This window comes from Notolepis coatsorum (assembly GCF_963971535.1).
Source record: "Notolepis coatsorum genome assembly, chromosome: 5".
Taxonomy (NCBI): Eukaryota; Metazoa; Chordata; class Actinopteri; order Aulopiformes; family Paralepididae; genus Notolepis; species Notolepis coatsorum.
Genome location: NC_140169.1, coordinates 137,922,336 through 137,941,518, shown reverse-complemented (window position 1 = coordinate 137,941,518; position 19,183 = coordinate 137,922,336). Strand labels below are relative to the sequence as shown.

General features: G+C 41.3%; 1 protein-coding gene across 1 annotated transcript in view; it reads left to right on the top strand.

The window, feature by feature from the left end:
• Positions 1-14,284, top strand: part of serac1 (serine active site containing 1) — a 29,608-nt gene extending 15,324 nt beyond the window's left edge. Inside the window, exons 12-16 of the mRNA XM_084314822.1 lie at positions 1,740-1,840; positions 2,000-2,097; positions 2,947-3,129; positions 9,210-9,353; positions 10,285-14,284. Of these exons, the coding sequence (XP_084170948.1) occupies positions 1,740-1,840; positions 2,000-2,097; positions 2,947-3,129; positions 9,210-9,353; positions 10,285-10,421 (663 nt within the window). The 3' untranslated portion in view covers positions 10,422-14,284. The remainder of the gene's footprint in view (positions 1-1,739; positions 1,841-1,999; positions 2,098-2,946; positions 3,130-9,209; positions 9,354-10,284) is intronic.
• The last annotated feature ends 4,899 nt before the right edge of the window (positions 14,285-19,183 follow it).

Genomic DNA, 19,183 nt, shown 5'->3' with positions numbered 1-19,183 from the left:
ACCGACCTGTAGGAGTCGCTGTCCACAACGCCCGATCCCCACCCATCAGTTTCCCACCCCCTAATACTGCCAATGTGTATTAGTACGGACGACCAGCTAAACTGAAAGCAATGTGGAGCGCTGGGCTCGAACAGGCGAACCCAGCGTCTCCAGTATTCGTGGTGAGTGCCTTGCCCACTGCACCACGTAGCCGCCCCGTTTGGTACATTCTTAAAAAGAAAGAATGCACTGGTGAGCTCAGCAACACCAAAATACCAAAAGTCCACGGAAAACAACTGTGGTGGATGACAGAAGAATTATTTCCCTGGTGAAGATCAAGAACACTCTCCGGGAGGTAGGCGTATCTGTCAACAATCAAGAGAAGACTTCACCAGAGTGAATACAGAGGGTTCACCACATGATGTAAACCATTAATGGTGAGTCTCAAAAACAAGAAGACAGGATTAGAGTTTGGGAGGAAAAAGCCTGCACAGTTCTGGAACAACTTGTACCACAATGATGGGATGAGAAGAGGATGGAGAAGGAAAGGAACTGCTCATGATCCAAAGCATACCACCTCATCAGTGAAGCATGGTGGTGGTAGTGTTATGGCGTGGGGCATGTATGTCTGCCAATGAAACTGGTTCCCTTGTGTTTATTGTTGACTTAACTACTGACAAAAGCAGCAGGATGAAGTGTTTTGGGCAATATTATCTGCTCATCTTCAGCCAAATGCTTCAGAACCCATCGGTTGGCGCTTCATAATGCAGATGTGATGGACAATGACCCAAAACATACTGTGAAAGTAACCAAAGAGTTTTTTAAGGCAAATAAGTGAACTGTTATATGAAATGGCCAAGTCAATCACCTGACCTGAATCCAATTGAGCATGCATTTTACTTTGCTAAAGACAAACCTGAAGGGAAAATACCTGAAGAACAAGCAGGAACTGAAGACGGTTGCAGTAGAGGCCTAGCAGAGCGTCCAGTGTCTGGTGTGGGTTCCAGACTTCAGGCTGTCATCAACTGCAAAGGATTTGCAACCAAGTATTAAAAGTGACCATTTCATTTATGGAATGTTAGTTTGTCCAATTACTTTTGGTCCCTTAAAAAGGGGGGAGCACATGTAGAAACTGTTGTAATTCCTACACTGTTCACCTGATTTGGATGTAAATACCTTCAAATGAAAGCTGAAAGTCTGCACTTAAAGCAAATATAGTACACAAAGACAATGACAAACATACACTACACAAAAATAATGACAAATATAGTACAAAATGACAAATAGTACACAAAGTGAAAAAAAGTTGTAGAACGCGCTCACCTCACTTGACTTGACACTGGGTGCTGTAACCTCTGATACTATACATAACCAATGTTTTTTTTATAAATAGTACACAAAGACAATGACAAATATATACTACACAAGGACAATGACAAATATATACTACACAAAGACAATGACAAATATAGTACACAATGACAAATATATACTACACAAGGACAATGACAAATATATACTACACAAAGACAATGACAAATATAGTACACAAAGACGATGACAAATATAGTACACAATGACAAATATACTATACAAAGCCAATGACAAATATAGTACACAAAGACAATGACAAACATGGTACACAAAGACAGTGGGAAGGGTGTGGGCTGGGTGGTCATTGTGTGATAATGCGGTGGTTTGTTTACGCTTTCTTTCTCCGCTGTATCTCTTCCCCCCCCCCCCCCCCCTCCATTGCCCAGTCGTGGCTGGCTGCAGATTGCCCCAACCTGAGGATCTTATCCGTGGAGTACGACACTCATCTCAGCGACTGGAAGGCCAAATGCCCCGCTGAGAATCAGAGGTGAGGAATGTGTCTCCTTTCTCTCTCTCTGGAACCCCCCCCCCCCCCCCCCCCCCCCTGGAATATCCCTGGTGGCCGTCCGTTAGAGACTTGTTGACGCGTGTTTTTTTTAAGAGACTTGTTGACGCATGTTTTTTTATGTATGTCTCGTCTCTTCAGGAAATCCCTGGCCTACAGGAGCCGCGCGCTGCTCAACAAGCTGAAGTCGGCGGGCGTCGGGGACCGGCCTGTGGTCTGGGTGGCTCACAGCATGGGTGGTAGGCTGCGATAACGCCATTAACCGTTTAATCACGTCACTGTACCCGCGTTACATCTTCTGAAAGGACCAATAATAAAGAAATGAAAGAGTCTGCATCGGTTGCTGCTGCTAGCGTGCTCGTAAACATAAAAGAGACCTCTTAGCGTAATGGTTTTCTAGCCCGCTGCTTGGCACGTGGCGTCGTGTGGTTGACGGAAGGTTCATACCAGCCTCGATATTGCGCGCTCACATGGTACTGATTTGAGTTAATAAACAATGTTTCATTACTCGGGAGGGAAACGGGGAAACCAAATTTGTGTTGTGGGCTGATCAGCTGATCGGTGCCATCTGTGTCCAGGCTTTTAGTAAGACCAAGTAGCTTCTGTAGCGTTCATTGTGGTTTCTCTGCACTCTAAAGGTTACTGACAGTCATTTTTCATTTAAAAATGACACTATTTTCCCCATAGTGTCCTGACCCCAAGGCTGGAAAAAACGAATCTTTGCTGGCCGACCTAAAATAACAACATGTCCCCAACTGACTGACTCCCCATTGTTGTAACATGCATGCATGAGTGTCCTTGGCCGGGTCTAGTCTTGTTTTTGTATTAGTTGCTTGGATGGAGCGCCTCCACAACCACTGCACCCTGTGGGTTTGTCGTTTGTTACTTGGTTTGTTTGTGTGTGTGTGTTGTTGTTGTTGTTTACCCGGTCGCTTCCTGTAGTCACACAGTTGGTCAGGCTGCGACGCTGGATTCATCATCCACACAACTGTAGGCCTATAGGCGCTTCAGGATATATGTATAAAAAAGAAAGTGATGACCCCCAGTCAAATCTAGTAGATCTAGCGTCTACCTTCCCCCCCCACCAGGGCTGCTTGTGAAGAAGATGCTTCTGGACGCCTCTCAAGACCCAGATCTGAAGGGTCTGATGAACAACACCAAGGGCATCGTGTTCTACAGCGTCCCTCACCACGGAACCTTCATGGCAGAGTACTCCGTCAACGTCCGCTACCTCCTCTTCCCCTCCATAGAGGTCCGCGAGCTCTGTAGAGGTCAGTAGAGGTCAGATAGCTCTGTAGAGGTCCTAGAGGTCAGTAGAGCTCTATAGAGGTCAGGGCCCTCATTTATCAACAATTCTTAGAAAGTGTTCTATTTTCGTTCTTAAGCACAGAATTTAGAATGTGTGTACGTACAGAAACATCGGGATTTATCACACGTGCGTAGACGTGTCCCACGCACACCTGCAAGTACTCTGTGTTGATAAATATCACTTGATCTACGCTCCACGCTCGTGCACGGTTTTACATATTTGCATATAGAACCACCCGTAATTAACCATACAGTAATGAAACACCCCCATGAAATGTGGAAAAGTGGACTAAACCGAGCGAACGCCTGGGAGAAATACGCGACAGGCTGACAGACATGTACACGGTGATGTCGGAAACAGTCGGATATGATATCAATTAACTTCCTAAAGACCATTGCTGCCTGGGCAGCGCAAACACTAATAAAGACCGTTAACCACTGTTTGGCGTTGGTGTCATTAATAATAACCATGCTGGAATATGAATGCCCTTTTTCGCTTCGTTCTTTTAAAGTTCAATTACCCAGGGATTAAAGTTCTCCGTCAATTTTCTACCTGCATGGTTTAATATGATTTGTAGAGGCATACAATCTATTTTGATGTCGGTATTAGGTATAGCCTATATAAATTATATATGCATAGCATACATTATGCAACAGTAATTTTGCGCATAACGCAGCATGGCACAGACATGTCACACGGAGCCCCGCGCCTGCATACAGTAAACTAACTCGTTAATATAACTGTTGTCCTTGTATCTTTATGCTTATGAAAACATTTAATAATATATATAGGCTATAGGCCGTCGTTTTGCCTTAACACTTTCAGTGCCAGGCCGTGTTTTCCTTTTTACCCTGTTGATGCCACGGTCCACGGCCCATGTAACGTTAATATCGCCTAATCTATGTTTTAAATTATGCTATGCGTCTAATCTGCCCATCGCTTATCAAGGAATCATTTTCCAGTCAACATTGGCAAAGCAGATTGTGTTTTTATCGCTTCATTTCCTTTTTATAGCATTTTGAAAACCACTCGGTTTCGAAGAAAAAACAACACATCCCATGATAATCGCCTTTTACTGGAATATTCCAGAACGTTATCATTTGTCGGTCTATTTATGAATCGTTTTCAAATAAACGCTAGATGGTCGATAGTATATGTGTGCGCACGCACGCTCGTGCCGTGCACTGATAATCGCTGCTATTATTTCCTCATGGCTTTTACAGTGAAACAGCCATATCACATATAGTGGAAATGCTTATATCTCCATGAAAACGAGTCTGATTATCCTAACACTGATAACATAGATTCCTTACCTGACATCAGATGGTATCCAAATTAGGGCTGGGCGATAAAACGATAACTATCGCGATAAATTATTTCCTCGAAATAAACATGAAACGTGGTCGCAAAGTTTCGATATATCGATTTTCCAAGCTTGGATATGAGCACACGCACTAACAACCAATCGGTGAAGGAGATGGCCGATAGCGGAAGGAGACCCGGAAGGAGGCGCGGAGGTAGGACTCGGTAAACAAGGCTGGCTATGGCTAATTAGCTTGCACGGCGCTATTTCACAGGTTACCTGCCGAGTTGGTGTGTGTTTTGAATTCTGAGGGTAACTGTTATAGTAGTGTGTGGGGTATACAGTGGACGTCGTTGCAATGAATTGGGCGGAACAGAGTATTTTAGGGTCATTTTTTAGTACATTGTCATGAAATACTCCGCTCGGAAACGAGGCTGGCTATGGCTAATTAGCTTGCACGGCGCTATTTCACAGGTTACCTGCCGAGTTGGTGTGTGTTTTGAATTCTGAGGGTAACTGTTATAGTAGTGTGGGGTATACGGTGGATGTCGTTGCAATGAATTGGGCGGAACAGAGTATTTTAGGGTCATTTTTGAGTCATGAGATACTCCGCTTGAGATACTCCGCTTGCTTTGGCTAACTGCTAACGTGCGCGGACTGATGACGACATCAACTCGACTCTCGAGACATTCACAGCAGCAAAACAAGTCAGCCCGCGTATCGGCGCCGGGCATAATAAGTTAATTAAACTTGACAGACATTATATCGACGATAATTATCGATATCGAGTTATATGAAAATAATTTAATAATTTTATCGCAATAACGTTTTTGGTCATATCGCCCAGCCCTAATCCAAATGGTATATTCCAATTCCTGATCACCATTCGAAAAAATCGATAAGTATATTGATCCAACGTGTGTACAGTATAACCCATGATCGCCGCGGCTCAGATGCTCCAGAATGAACTCTGGTAACTCCGGCTGCATCAGTGGACTGGACTGGAATATTTTTTTTCCCCATCCATTTTCATTGAGTCCATTCCAAAAGGGTGATTTACCATCTGGGAGACGATAGGGGGCGCTTTTTTCACATCTGATCGCCGGCGGCCCCTGGATCTCCAACGGTAGGCTCGCGTGATGCAATATGATTTCAGATCGCTAATAAAAAAAATCCAGAGAAAAAACGTGACGTGGCTTTCAATCGTAAACCCGAGATTAGCCGTGAGTGGTGCTCAAAGTGTTAATAGCTTATATTCTCAAATGGCATTTAATGGCTATCCACTGTGGGCTATCTCCTCGCTGACGGACCAGTATACCTTTATATCATATCATATTCTTATGTCTCTAAGGCATAGGTGTCAAACTCACGGCCCGCGGGCCAAATGTGGCCCGCCACGTCATTTGATGTGGCCCCCCCCCCCCCCCAAGAGCTCTGAGCTTTTTTTTTTTTTTTTTTTTTTAAACATTAATCTTGGGTTAAAAAATAGCGGCGTTAAAATAATTGTGGGTTAATGCGTTAATAAAGCTTTAACTTTGACAGCCTTAGTTATTACACATTCTTACACATACATGTATGTTGAACATCGGAGGTATTGATGAAGTAACAAAGGAAAAAAGCCAAAAGCACTTACTCCTCAGACATTCTTTGACAATTTTACAGCCCAAAATACAAAAAAGATCCAGGCGGAATAGGTAACAAAGTGTTGAAGAAATATTGTCTGAACTGTCAGATGCAAACTGGCTGTGTGACATAACAGAGCATCTCGCTCAATTGAATAAGAAGCTGTAGGGACGCTACAAGTCCCACCCAAAACTTGACCAATATAGTTGTGAACTGAGACAACCCTTATTTTGTTATTTTTGAGTACAGTTACAGTTGTGTGTTCATGCAGACACATAATAGCAATTTCATTACGAATTGAAAATGGTGGACCCTGATGTAAACAAGTCGAAAGTCTTTCTCTGGTCTGCATCCCCTTAACAATTGTGTGTATTGAGCTGGACCCATTCTGCAATCTGTTAATTAAAGTTAATTAAACTATCTTCCATTAGTTGGATGTATGGCCTCTGCAAAGTTGTGTGCAGCCATTGGTTTTTGTAACATCTGCTACATCTGTCCCACGTGTTCTTTGCAGCTCAGTTGTTAGTTCTGCCCCTCTTGACTGTGACAAAAAGGTTTTGAACAAACTTAATGTCATAGCTTGTATTTGATGATCTTCTTCTTTGTTATTTACTTGAATGGTTTGATCATTGATTAATGGAGTAATATGGGGTTCTGATAAACTAAAATTATTTGTTAAAATAACATAAGCTAACATATATTTTTACATCTATGCAAATGCATATGCAATATGTATAACTTGAATAAGTAATAAATACAGAAACAACATGTTTAACAATATGTAAATGAGTAGCTACATTTATTTTACATTACATTAACATTTATACGGTCTTTGGCCCTTTGAGGGCAACCATAATGCTGATGTGGCCCTCTGTGAAAATGAGTTTGACACCCCTGCTCTAAGGAATCGTGGGGCTCTGGGGAATAAAGGTTGGGAACCCCTGCTATAGCCTATCCTAGGCTATTTTATTTACAGTAGTCTATTTATGATTTGTTTCCATAGCCGGTCCAGTTATGCTGTGGCTGAGATTGGTCGGGATTAATGAAGCTGATAGGAGACTGCTTCTCGGATATACGAATTAAAGCCACGATTGAAAATAATGTACTTCCTTCTTGACAATAGCATATACTATAACAATAATACGAGAGTAGAACAATGAATCTCACTGTTCTATGTATAGCTATGTATAGCCTGCCTATGTGATTAATAAAAACGCGAACTTGAATTCCATCATCATATTTATATGTTGTGTCTGTCCACTATGTTTGTTACTTTGTTATTTTTCCCCCCTATGTAAAGCGACCTTGGGTCTCTTGAAAGGCGCTATATAAAATGAAGCTATTATTATTATTATTATTATTATTATTATTATTATTATTATTATTATTATTATTATTATTATTATTATTATTATTATTATTATTATTATCAGGTCTGTGCGGGAGCTCACAAATAGACTGTCTTAGTCTCAGTGAAGTTTCAACGGAGGTCATCTATTCTAACCAACAAAATTGAAGTAGAAAGCATTTCGTTGTGACCAATCTTATTTGGAAACATGACACACAAAATAATAGTATTTAGCTTTTTATTTTAAACAATATTTAATCGCGTTTGGAGGTGGGTGTTCTGCGTCTGCCCCCGTGCCAAACAAGCAGGCCAACCTCTTGTTCGCACGTGAGCCCGTTATAATTACACTACTGTCGCTATTTTACAATGAACTACTGTATAATGAATTACGCGTCATACAGAACACGCCAGTGTTGAAACTAATACATGGAAGCTTATTTCCGTGTTGCAATATTAACACTTTCTTCGCCAGGCTTATGTACATCATTATACCATCCTCTGCCAGCTCTATTTGTCTATGGAGAAGTTCCCCTTCTTTGCAGGGCTATAACTTTTTAAATTGTATTGCTAAATTGACATTACTATGGCCCATTCAACGTCAATTATCTATCGTTCAGGTCGTAGGAACGTTATACTTTTTCATTCACATATTCATACTAAAATACGGTCTAAAGTATAAATATATTTTTATCGTTTTCTGCAGCATTCTCCAGAACATGATTTATAGCCCTAAATGCATTATATTGATGATCAAATACAGTTTGATAGCGATCTGCGCGAGATAAAAAATTTCAAATGGACGTGCTTCTAGAAGTTACTACTTATCATCTGATGTTGACCGGATGGGGGGGGGGTCGTTTATAATTCCGTGGCCAACGTTAGATGATTCATCTAGTGTGGGTGATATGATCATTAGAGCAGTTTGTATCGAACACGGTAAAATAAAAACGCTGAAACTCACCCCAGTCTCCTCGGGCCGTTGGGCGATGAGCGTGGAGCAAAAATATTCCTATTATGGGATGTTGAAATATGCGATCCATCTCCAGGTTGTATAATAGTATATACGTCCAAATCATGTTGTTTATCGAGTTATTGGTAACGGATTGCTATCCATTGTGTCTAGCTCGAGTCCCGGGACATATAGCGAGTGATCGGACCGAATTTGGATGAGCACCAGTTTCCGTTTCCGGTTTGGGCGATCCGCCGATCGGCCACCAGATGGCGCTCTTGAACCGTTGGAGAGTTGAGAGGGGATCAACAGTAGATCTCAAGTCTCCGCGGGAGAAATATGATTGCGATCACAGATTTTTGAAATATTGATCTCAATGACGTGTTACGGCGTCATTGGCAGAATTAGTATGGCGGGGAATGACGGGTTTAGGCGTCCTTGGCGGTCAAAGTGTTAATATTCTACCACTGGGCGCCAGGTACGCATCCTCCGAGCTGTGCGTAAAAATATACGCACAAAGTCAAGCACACGTTCAAATTGATAAGTCACACACTTTGCTTAGAAATGATCGTACGCACGGGTTACGCACATATCTGTGCGTACGCACCATTGATAAATGAGGGCCCAGAGCTCTGTAGAGGTCAGTAGAGGTCTGCAAGCTCTGTAGAGGTCAGTAGAGGTCTGCGAGCTCTGTAGAGGTCAATTGATCTCAAAAGCTCAAAAGAAAAATAATGGTACAGATGCACGTTCCATTTGTTTAGTAGCACATGGTATTTATGCAGTGTCCTCATGTCATTCTTTGTGTTCTCGTCTTTTCAGACTCCCCAGCACTGCGTGATCTGAATGAGAACTTCCTGAACATGGCTAAAGACCGAGAGATTAAGGTGCTGAGCTTCGCAGAGACGGTTCCCACCACCATCGGCCCCATGATCAAGATAGTGGTGGTGCCAGCACAGGCAGCAGGTAGGGAGTGGAAGGGGCTATGTCTATCTACACTATTTCAAATGTCCCCTACACAAGGGATGTGAGATATATGTGCAGTTCAGTTCAGCTCCCTGTTGGGTGGTAGTGCTGCACGATTAATCAAATCGCAATTGCAATCACAATGTCAGTCTGTGCGATTATATAGGCTGCGATTTGCTATTTAATTAAATAAATGTGTGTGTGTGTGTGTGTGTGTGTGTGTGTGTGTGTGTGTGTGTGTGTGTGTGTGTGTGTGTGTGTGTGTGTGTGTGTGTGTGTGTGTGTGTGTGTGTGTGTGTGTGTGTGTGTGTGTGTGTGTGTGTGTGTGTGTGTGTGTGTGTGTGTGTGTGTGTGTGTGTGTGTGTGTGTGTGTGTGTGTGTGTGTGTGCTGAATGCATGCGAGTGAAAGCCTGCAACTTCCTGCATTATGTCCAAATCCAAGCTGTTAAGGTGACGTATATATGCGTATATGCATTATAGTTGCGCACATAGATAGATATAGATAGATAGATAGAACGTCTAATCTCAAACCTCCTCCTGTTTCAGATCTAGCTCTAATCTCAAACCTCCTCCTGTTTCAGATCTAGCTCTAATCTCAAGCCTCCTCCTGTTTCAGACCTAGCTCTAATCTCAAGCCTCCTCCTGTTTCAGACCTAGCTCTAATCTCAAGCCTCCTCCTGTTTCAGACCTAGCTCTAATCTCAAACCTCCTCCTGTTTCAGACCTAGCTCTAATCTCAAGCCTCCTCCTGTTTCAGACCTAGCTCTAATCTCAAACCTCCTCCTGTTTCAGACCTAGCTCTAATCTCAAACCTCCTCCTGTTTCAGACCTAGCTCTAATCTCAAGCCTCCTCCTGTTTCAGACCTAGCTCTAATCTCAAACCTCCTCCTGTTTCAGACCTAGCTCTAATCTCAAACCTCCTCCTGTTTCAGACCTGGGCATTGGGGACCTCATTGAGGTAGACTTGGATCATCTCAGCATCTGCAAGCCTGAGAAGAAAGACTCCTTCCTCTACAAGCGCAGCCTCCAGTTCATTCAGGAAGCACTGCGGGGATACTTAAACCAGTGACGCTGACACACACACACACACACACACACACACATAGACGGTTTTACTATACTTGTGAGGACATTGTACTGACTTATATTCATTCCCTATCCCTTCACTCTGACCTACATACCTTTGTTCCTGCACAATCCCAGGCTAAAAAGTGTCCTGTTTAAAAATAATCCAGGCTCATTTCCTAGACCGCGAGATAATGTGTGTTTTGTGTGCAGCATGTGCATTTCGTGCTTGTTGCTCGCCTGACACCTATATTATTTCCAGGTCAAAGGTAAACATGACCATACATAGAATTGTTCTATTCACAAAGCCACCATGGGGGGGGGGTTCCCTCGCCATACTCGTCGACTAGTTTTCTGATGTTTTCTAGTTTTTCTGCTGCTCTGGCAGCGTCTACCATGGTGCGGTGAACAGATAACATTACATCCTCAGCCTGTTTGAAAATACTAGAATCCAACATAGTCTGGTGAAAACGCACCTTATGTTATGGATGGATCGTCACCGTTTGTCCTCTTCATAATAATCTCCAACAGTTCGCTCTACGCGATCGCCATTGCCGAACGTTAGTTGGCTCGTGTGGAGTGCTCTCAACTCTGGTGGCGGCGACTACCGCGGAGTGGTGAACAGATAACGTTACATCCTTGGCCGGTTTGACTATAGTATTTTTATGATTGACCAGAAGTGCAGAGTCAAACGTAGTCTGGTGAAAATGCACCTTATCATCCATAAGTGTGATCGTTTTATCCTCTTCATAATAATCTCCAATAGTTCGCTTCACGCGTCGCCATTGCCGAGGCAGTTTGCTGGCTAGTGGCTACTGTGGCCAGTGAGCAAACCCTCCCCACAGGAAACTAGCCCAGATCAAAAGGTAGGCGAGACTGCCACCTATCGGGATTCGATTGTCATTTCAATTCTAATGATGTTAGGGTTACCAGGATCACACACAAGGTGCGGCGGACTGCTTAGTATGATAATAATAATAATAATAAAAAAACATATAAACGAGTATACTCGTTATTGGCGTCCAATAAAGGCGATTTGTCAATAGTTGGTTCCCACAAGTATAGTAAAACAAGCACACACACATAAATATATATAAATATATATATAATACTGATCAGACTGATACTTGCACAGGGTATCATGCACCTCAATCCTATGGACACAAAACTGCCTCTCCTTGTTGCACATTTAAAGGAACAACCATAAATGTGATGGTAGTGTATAATTAGGAAAATAAGAGATTTATTTTATGTATTTATTGGGCATCATGAGAACTCTGCGGAAATAATGGAATAATCCGAGGTGCTCTTTCTTGTTCTGCTACAGTGACGGTTATCTCTCATACTAGCCGTCAAACTCACTGCTAAAAGTGTCTGATGAGTTTTATTCTTCAGGGTTTTTTTAACCCATTATCATAACTACGTTTACACATTAGACCGATATGATGGAACAATGCTTGGGGTTGAGTTATTCCCCCTATAGGTACTCAACCCTGGTGATCTGGTAGTCTTACTAGGCTGTCCTTTTAACATTTCATATACAATGCACTTATTGTACTTTATCCAGGATGCACTGAACTGCCCTGAACAGTGTGAATTATTGACAGGGAGCAAGCACATTACGAAGGACCATACCGGCGTGGTGATAAACGTATAGCTTAAATCTCATCTCCTGGTCGCCTCTTGTGATAGAAATCGATGCACGTCTTGGACTAGAAAGACGCTATGGCAAGTGATACACGGACTGCATTTATATAGCGTTTTACGACTCATGCCTCACTTTCAAACGCTGACGGCGGAGGCAACCATGCAAGGTGCCAACATGCTCATCGAGAGCAGTTGGGGGTTATGTGTCTCGCTCAAGGACACTTCGACACGCTGCCCGGGAGGGGCCGGAATCGAACCGGGAACCTTCAGACGACCGCTCTACCTCCAGTGAGCCACTGTCGCACAAGGAAGATCACGTGCAGAGAGAGAGGAGCTTCCCTCTTTTATTGGCACGAGCAGGAGATAATCTTCTGTAGATTTATGGTTCATCACCGTAATGTTTGAATTTTTTTTTAAAGGCAAAACATTTTAAATCTAAAATAGTAAGCCATGCTCAGGAAAATGGTTGGGGTAATGTCAGTGCTGATTAGTAAACCGACTGGTATGGTCCTTTTTTAAAGCTAAAATCGGCCCTAAAACTGAATTTCACTGCTCTCTGGTGAAAAACTCATATCTCTATATCTGTAAACCTTTCAGGAATTAAGAAGAATAACCTCATTTTAAGATTGACAGCTATGTATTTATGAAGTTTTATACATTGGGTTTTGAATCATTTCCAGGTTAACCGCTATGTATTTATGAAGTTCTACATTGGGTTTTGAATGGGTTTCAATGTCCTTTGGGTCATGACTGAGATTTAGTTACAACCCAGAGAACCATCTAAACCGTCAATTCAAGTAAAAACGTGAAAATCTGCCAAATTGGAGATACAGGGTTTTCACCTGATGCCAGTGATTTACATTGTGAAATTCTAACGGTCTTCGGACCGTGGACAACTGTCTCCCTAGAAGCTGGAAATCATTGGAGCATCAAGTCCTGATTTGTGATGTCATCAAGTGACGGTTTTTGGGGAGTCGGTCCATTGATAATGAATTAGTGACCAACGTTGTGGTCTCAAAGAATCTTAGTTTGAGCCATTACATCCAAATGAGTTGTATTTAAATGTAGGGCTTACCGCTCTGGATCAGAAGACGGACCCATACCCCGGTAAAACCACCATGGCTACTCCTAGTCATAGTGTCCTAGGAGTTTGTCCACTATCTATTCACTGCCCATGTAATGTAATGTATTACTTCTATCAATCCTCTTGGGGAATCCTCTGCATTTAACCCATTCCTAACTATTTAGGAAGTAGTGAGGCAGCCACACAGTGTGGCGCCCCGGGGACCAACTCCAGCTGTAATGCCAGTACCTTGGTCAAGGGCGACGGCAGGATATACCTACTAGCATGCATGTGTTTTTATGGAGCAGCTCCAGGATTAACCTGTAGTGTGGCAGTGAAAGGGTCTCTTGATGACACCATCACCAGCTTCTCTCTGGTATCTCTATTCGCTCTGGTATTCTAGACATGTTTATATTCCTTCACATATTGAAACTGAGCTGTACATTATTGTAGAAACTATTGTAGAAATAACACATGGATTCTGTTTCAGGGTGTATCTTCCCTTTAACTATTTTAGTTTATTATTTCATAAACCTGCTATATTTTATCCTTATATAACCTATACTTGCCTTGTGTCATACTGTACCATATATCCTTCAAGCCTTACTGTACCTCAGATGCACCTGTGTGCAATGTATTTATTTCAGGTTCATATATTTATTTTTTTGGAACCGATTTAATCCGATACATGCTCTCTGTAACGAGTGTAAACTACTGATGAGTCCTGTTCCAGTGTCCACTGTTACAAGTGGTGCCGTGAACTTGGATAATATGGTTGAGCTCAGCTCTCCAGGGTGGAGTGAAGTTAAAACCTTGCAGTGGTATATCCCCTTGTACCCCCACTTCACCACCTGAACTGGATCCTTCTCGGGTGGCGGAAAGGATAACACTGTGATGTTTAACATACTTGGTCACATGGTGCTGGTGAGCGGAGGGTTTCGCGGTTCGAGGCCGTCGGAGGACATGGTGCCGAGCGCGAGGTGCCTGCTGGTATCTAGTGACCACTGTTGCATCTCTCATTTTTGCCGTTTTCAAACCAGCTGTGTAAAGCTTCATCTTTTTAATTAATTGAATTAAATCTCGTGCTTTACTTGAAGTATGCCGTCTGTTCATTGCATTGCAAATCATTGCTTTGTCAAATAAAGTAGCTTTTTGCAAAGGAAAACTGTTGTGAATGTTATGTTGTGAATCGTGTACGGTAACCAAACATCCCGATTTGTGCAGGACACTCACTCATTATAGCCCTTTGTCCCGCGTCCTACGACAGAAGACAATGTCCCGCATTTCAATAAACCCATATTTTAAAATGTCAAATATATGAATTTGTATTGTTTATGTCACTTATTAATCACTAACCATGCACCAATGCACGCATCAGCATGGGCTTTTGTGGAGAGGCTGCTCCTTCATGACTGGTGCTTGTGAAGAGCGAGATTCAAGTGAATGTGATTTTGTCTCTGACGTGCCAAGAGTCCAGCAAGACATAAATTCCTCTCTTTTGGTAGAGGTAACCTCAAAGCCAGTAATAACTATGAAGACATCATCATCATGTTTAACACCATGATCAAATCTGCACAAAAGAAAATCATCAATGACAAAACTGAGGAAAACAAAAACAAACCCTGTGAACTTTTAACAACTTTTTTGTTGATGTGGGACCAAACCTAGCCAATGAAATAGTCAATACTGGGAAGAGTTTTGCGGTGGAAGATTGTGGAGAAAGAAACCCTGCTTCAATATCTCTGGGATCTGTAGAGAAAGAGGACATTATTGAGATGGTAAACAAATGCATGAATAAAACCTCCACAGATGGGGATGACATTGATATGTCTCTGGTAAAAAATATTATTCAAGGAATTGTGGAGCCACTATCTCATATATTAAATTTGTCGTTCAAAATGGGAGCATTCTCTCAAAAAATGAAAATTGCAAAGGTTATAACATTATTTAAAGCTGGAGACAAGCATTTGTTTACCAATTATAGACCGGTATCCCTGCTATCACAGTTCTCAAAGATACTCGAAAATGTTGCAAGCCAGTATGGTTTTAGAACAGCTAGATCTACCTCCATGGCATTAATGGAGCTTGTAGAGGAAATAATGGACGGTATAGAGAGAAAAAAATATGTATTAGGAATATTCATTGACCCAAAAAAAAGCTTTTGATACAATAGATCATGAGATTTTACTGAAAAAGATGGACAGGTTTGGTGTCAGAGGGGTTGCTCTAGAGTGGCTGAAAAGCTATATTAGTAACAGGCAGCAATTTGTTCTGATGGGTCAGTATAAGTCACAATGCTTAAACATTAACTGTGGTGTTCCACAGGGGTCAGTATTGGGACCCAAATTGTTCATTTTATACATAAATTATATATGTAAAGTATCTGACATACTGAAACTTGTTGTCTTTGCGGATGACACAAATATTTTATGTTCGGCGGATGACCTTCAGCAGCTTTTAGAAGTGACAAACAAAGAAATGGACAAATTAAAAGGTTGGTTCGACACAAATAAGTTATCACTCAATTTGAAAAAATCAAAACTTCATGATATTTGGAAATTGTAAAATAAACACTGATCCTCAACTGAAAATTGATCATGTAAAAATTGAGAGTATATACAATCAAGTTTCTAGGGTTTTTAATAGACCACAAACTGCTGGAAACCCCATATGAAATATTTGTGTTCAAAGTTAGCGAGAAATACTGGGCAAGACTAGATATATCCTGAATCAGAAAACTCTATATATTGCACACTCATTGTACCATATCTATCACATTGTGTTGAAACTTTAAAAAAAAATACTTAAATACTTATAAAAGCAACTTACAAAAGATATGCACACTGCAAAAAAGAGCCATACGGATAGTACATCATGGTAGATGTTTAGATCACACAAATAGTATGTTTGTAAAGAGTCAAACATTAAAATTCATGGACTTAATCAAATTCAAATCTGCACAAATTATGTTTCTGGCCATAAAAAACTAATTACCAAGCAACATTAAAAAAAAATTCATGGCTGAGAGTGTTTATAATTTTAGAGGGACATTAGCTTTATAATAGCATTTTGTGGGGTATCGCTCTGTCTGGATGTGAGTATAAAATTAAGCAAAAATATCAATCATTTTAAAGGTAGCTATAAACAAGCACTTATGGACACATATAAGAGAGAGGAGCTTGAGCAGTAATGTGACTGCCTAATACATATTTTTTTCTCATTTGGATATTTGGATTATAAAAAACTACTTTTATTTTATTTTTCATATTATTTTTATTAAATTATAATGTAAAATATTGTAAGGAATGGGCAGGGCTTGATACGTTTTTTTTTTTTTTTACTTCCCCCTGTTCCTTCTCGAACACTTATTGTATGGAAATAGTCTTTGACTATTTACCTTTTTGTTTTTTAATAACTTTAAACTTGTTTTATGTTTCTATGTTTGAGACAAATAAAAATCAAATCAAATCAAATCAAACTTTGGAAATTACTCAACAACCAATTAGGCTGCAGTAAAAAAAAAACTAAAAACCAGATTTACAAACATCAACATAAAGACAGAAAACACTCATCACAGACAAGCTGGATGTGGCCAATTACTTGAACATTTTCTTTACAAACATAGCCACAACACTGGTTAATAAACGCTGCCTATGAAAAGATTTATTTTAGTTTAGGAGAGAAAGGAGAAAAATATATTAGCAAATGGGGGAAATATCTGCAATTTCACTCATTATAACTAGAGGGGGGGCACACTTGCCTAAGACAGTGACGATGCACATGAGTATCTCTATACAAGTGTGAGCAAATAGGCTTCGGAGGCGTAAAGGTGGGGAAGGTACAGTTACTTTGGATCACACTGGACCGGTGAGAGTAGAGGGTACGGCTCAGGTTCAGGAGAAAGAAACTTAGGTGAAAGAATACCTGACAAATGCACTATGTACATGCATCGACAAGATTGGCTCTATGTATTAATGCAGCTTTATTTTCGGTGTAATGTAGTCGTAATTATTATTTTATTTTTTAGTTTTGTGTTTCTTGTTGCTTTGTTATTACTTTTTATTCTATTTTTGGGTTTCATTTTTTTTTGAATTTTTCGTCTGTGTTTTTATTTTAATTAAATTTTTCTGTCTTCCCCCCATGTGGGGTAGTGTCATTGTAGTCTGGATGTTAGTGGTCTAGGTGTGTGTGTTGTCCTTCAGGACCGACCCATGTTGATTCACAAGATATGTCATCATTAATTTGTATTGTCCTGAAGTACTGTGCATGCAAAAATAAAAAATAAAACTCAATAAAGTATAAATCATAAAAAAAAAATGTCATCAAAGTGTTGAGTGCTACAGTTTAGTATATTAGGATGCACAAATGTTTCAGATAATGGTTGAAGAAATGCGTCTTTAGTCGACGGCGAAAGATTTGACGGGTTTCGGCTGTGACTCCTGACTGTGGTGGGCAGTTCGTTACACCATTGTGGGGCAAGAACTGAGAATAGGCGGCTTCTCCTTGAGGCGACCCTCTTCTTGGGACCAAGTAATATAAGGTTTCGTCGATAATTCAATATACAGTTACCCCCCCCCACCCACTATTTTTTTAGACTCTTCTTGTATCACAAACAGTACTGTATTTGTAAATCTGGTATGTCATAAATGTATAGATGTAGCAGTACTGTCTATCTCTGTATGTCATGTACAGGGGTGCAGTCGTAATATGGGCCAAGGCCAAACGCCACGTGCACGCGCGCGCGCGCATACATGTATCTCTCCTCTTTCATGAGTCGGAGCTGGGGACGAGACGGGTGGTCTTTTGTCACATAACACACGCCCAACACTCCACACACACACACACACACACACACACACACACACACACACACAGGGGCGAACCTAGCACATTTGGCGCCCTAGGCGAGATTCACCACTGCGCCCCCCCCCCCCCCCCAATTTTTGTTTTCTTTTTTTTTGTAAATATTTTTAATTTCTTTTTGTAATTTTTAATTTTTTTTTTTTTTTATGGCTTTTGCCTCTTCATAGTTCTCTAACGCTAGTGTTTCTTTCCTAAACGCTCAATTCTATAAACACTTGACCGATACCCATCAATGCACAGCGCTCTAGCATGTTCTGACTGTGAACACCTAAAGCTGAGGCTCAGACCGACCGACCGTTTTAGATTTTTGGCTCATTTTCCCTTATGTTAGAATTTTTTATGTAAAAATAATGGTTGCCGATATAGAGGGGGGCGCCAAAACTGCACAAAAAAAATAAAAAATTTTGGCGCCCCCCTCTGGGTGGCGCTCTAGGCGACCGCCTATATCGCCTGTAGGAAGGTCCGCCCGACACACACACAGTGCATAACGGCCCGAACTCACTGCTCACGATTGATTGATTGATTGAAAAGTTTATTAACAGATTGCAGAATGGGTACAGTACAGTACATCTCAATACATACAATTGTTAAGGGGATGCAGACCAGAGAAAGACTTTCGTCTTGTTTCCACCAGGGTCCCCCATTTTCAATTCATCATAACATATATGACATACATGACATACAGATAGACAGTACTGCTACATCTATACATTTATGACATATCAGATTTGCAAATACAGTACTGTTTGTGATACAAAAGTGTCCAGAAAAGGAGTGTATATACATTTGGCGTAGAAACTGTACATTGGAGGAGGTTGGTGGGGTGGGGTTGGGTGGGTTGGGTGAGGGCTGTACATTGGAGGTGGGGGGGGGGGGGGGGGGGGGGGTTGGGTAGGGACACACACACATTTTACACTGTACATTGGAATGTTGACAAAGCCTTACTTGGTCATTTACTGTACAACTAGGTTAGGACATTTGTAGGGGCCAGTTTCGAATTGCAGTCTCACGTAGGTGTTTTTTGAGAGTGTTTTTGAAGGTGGGTAGTGATTCACATTCCTTTACAGCTTTAGGCAGGGCGTTCCACATTGATGTGGCATAATTGCGAAACGTGTTTAGTCCCTTGTTTGAGCCGAATCTGGGTTTTACATGATTTGTGGAGCTCCCTCTGGTGTTGTGATCGTGGTATTCAC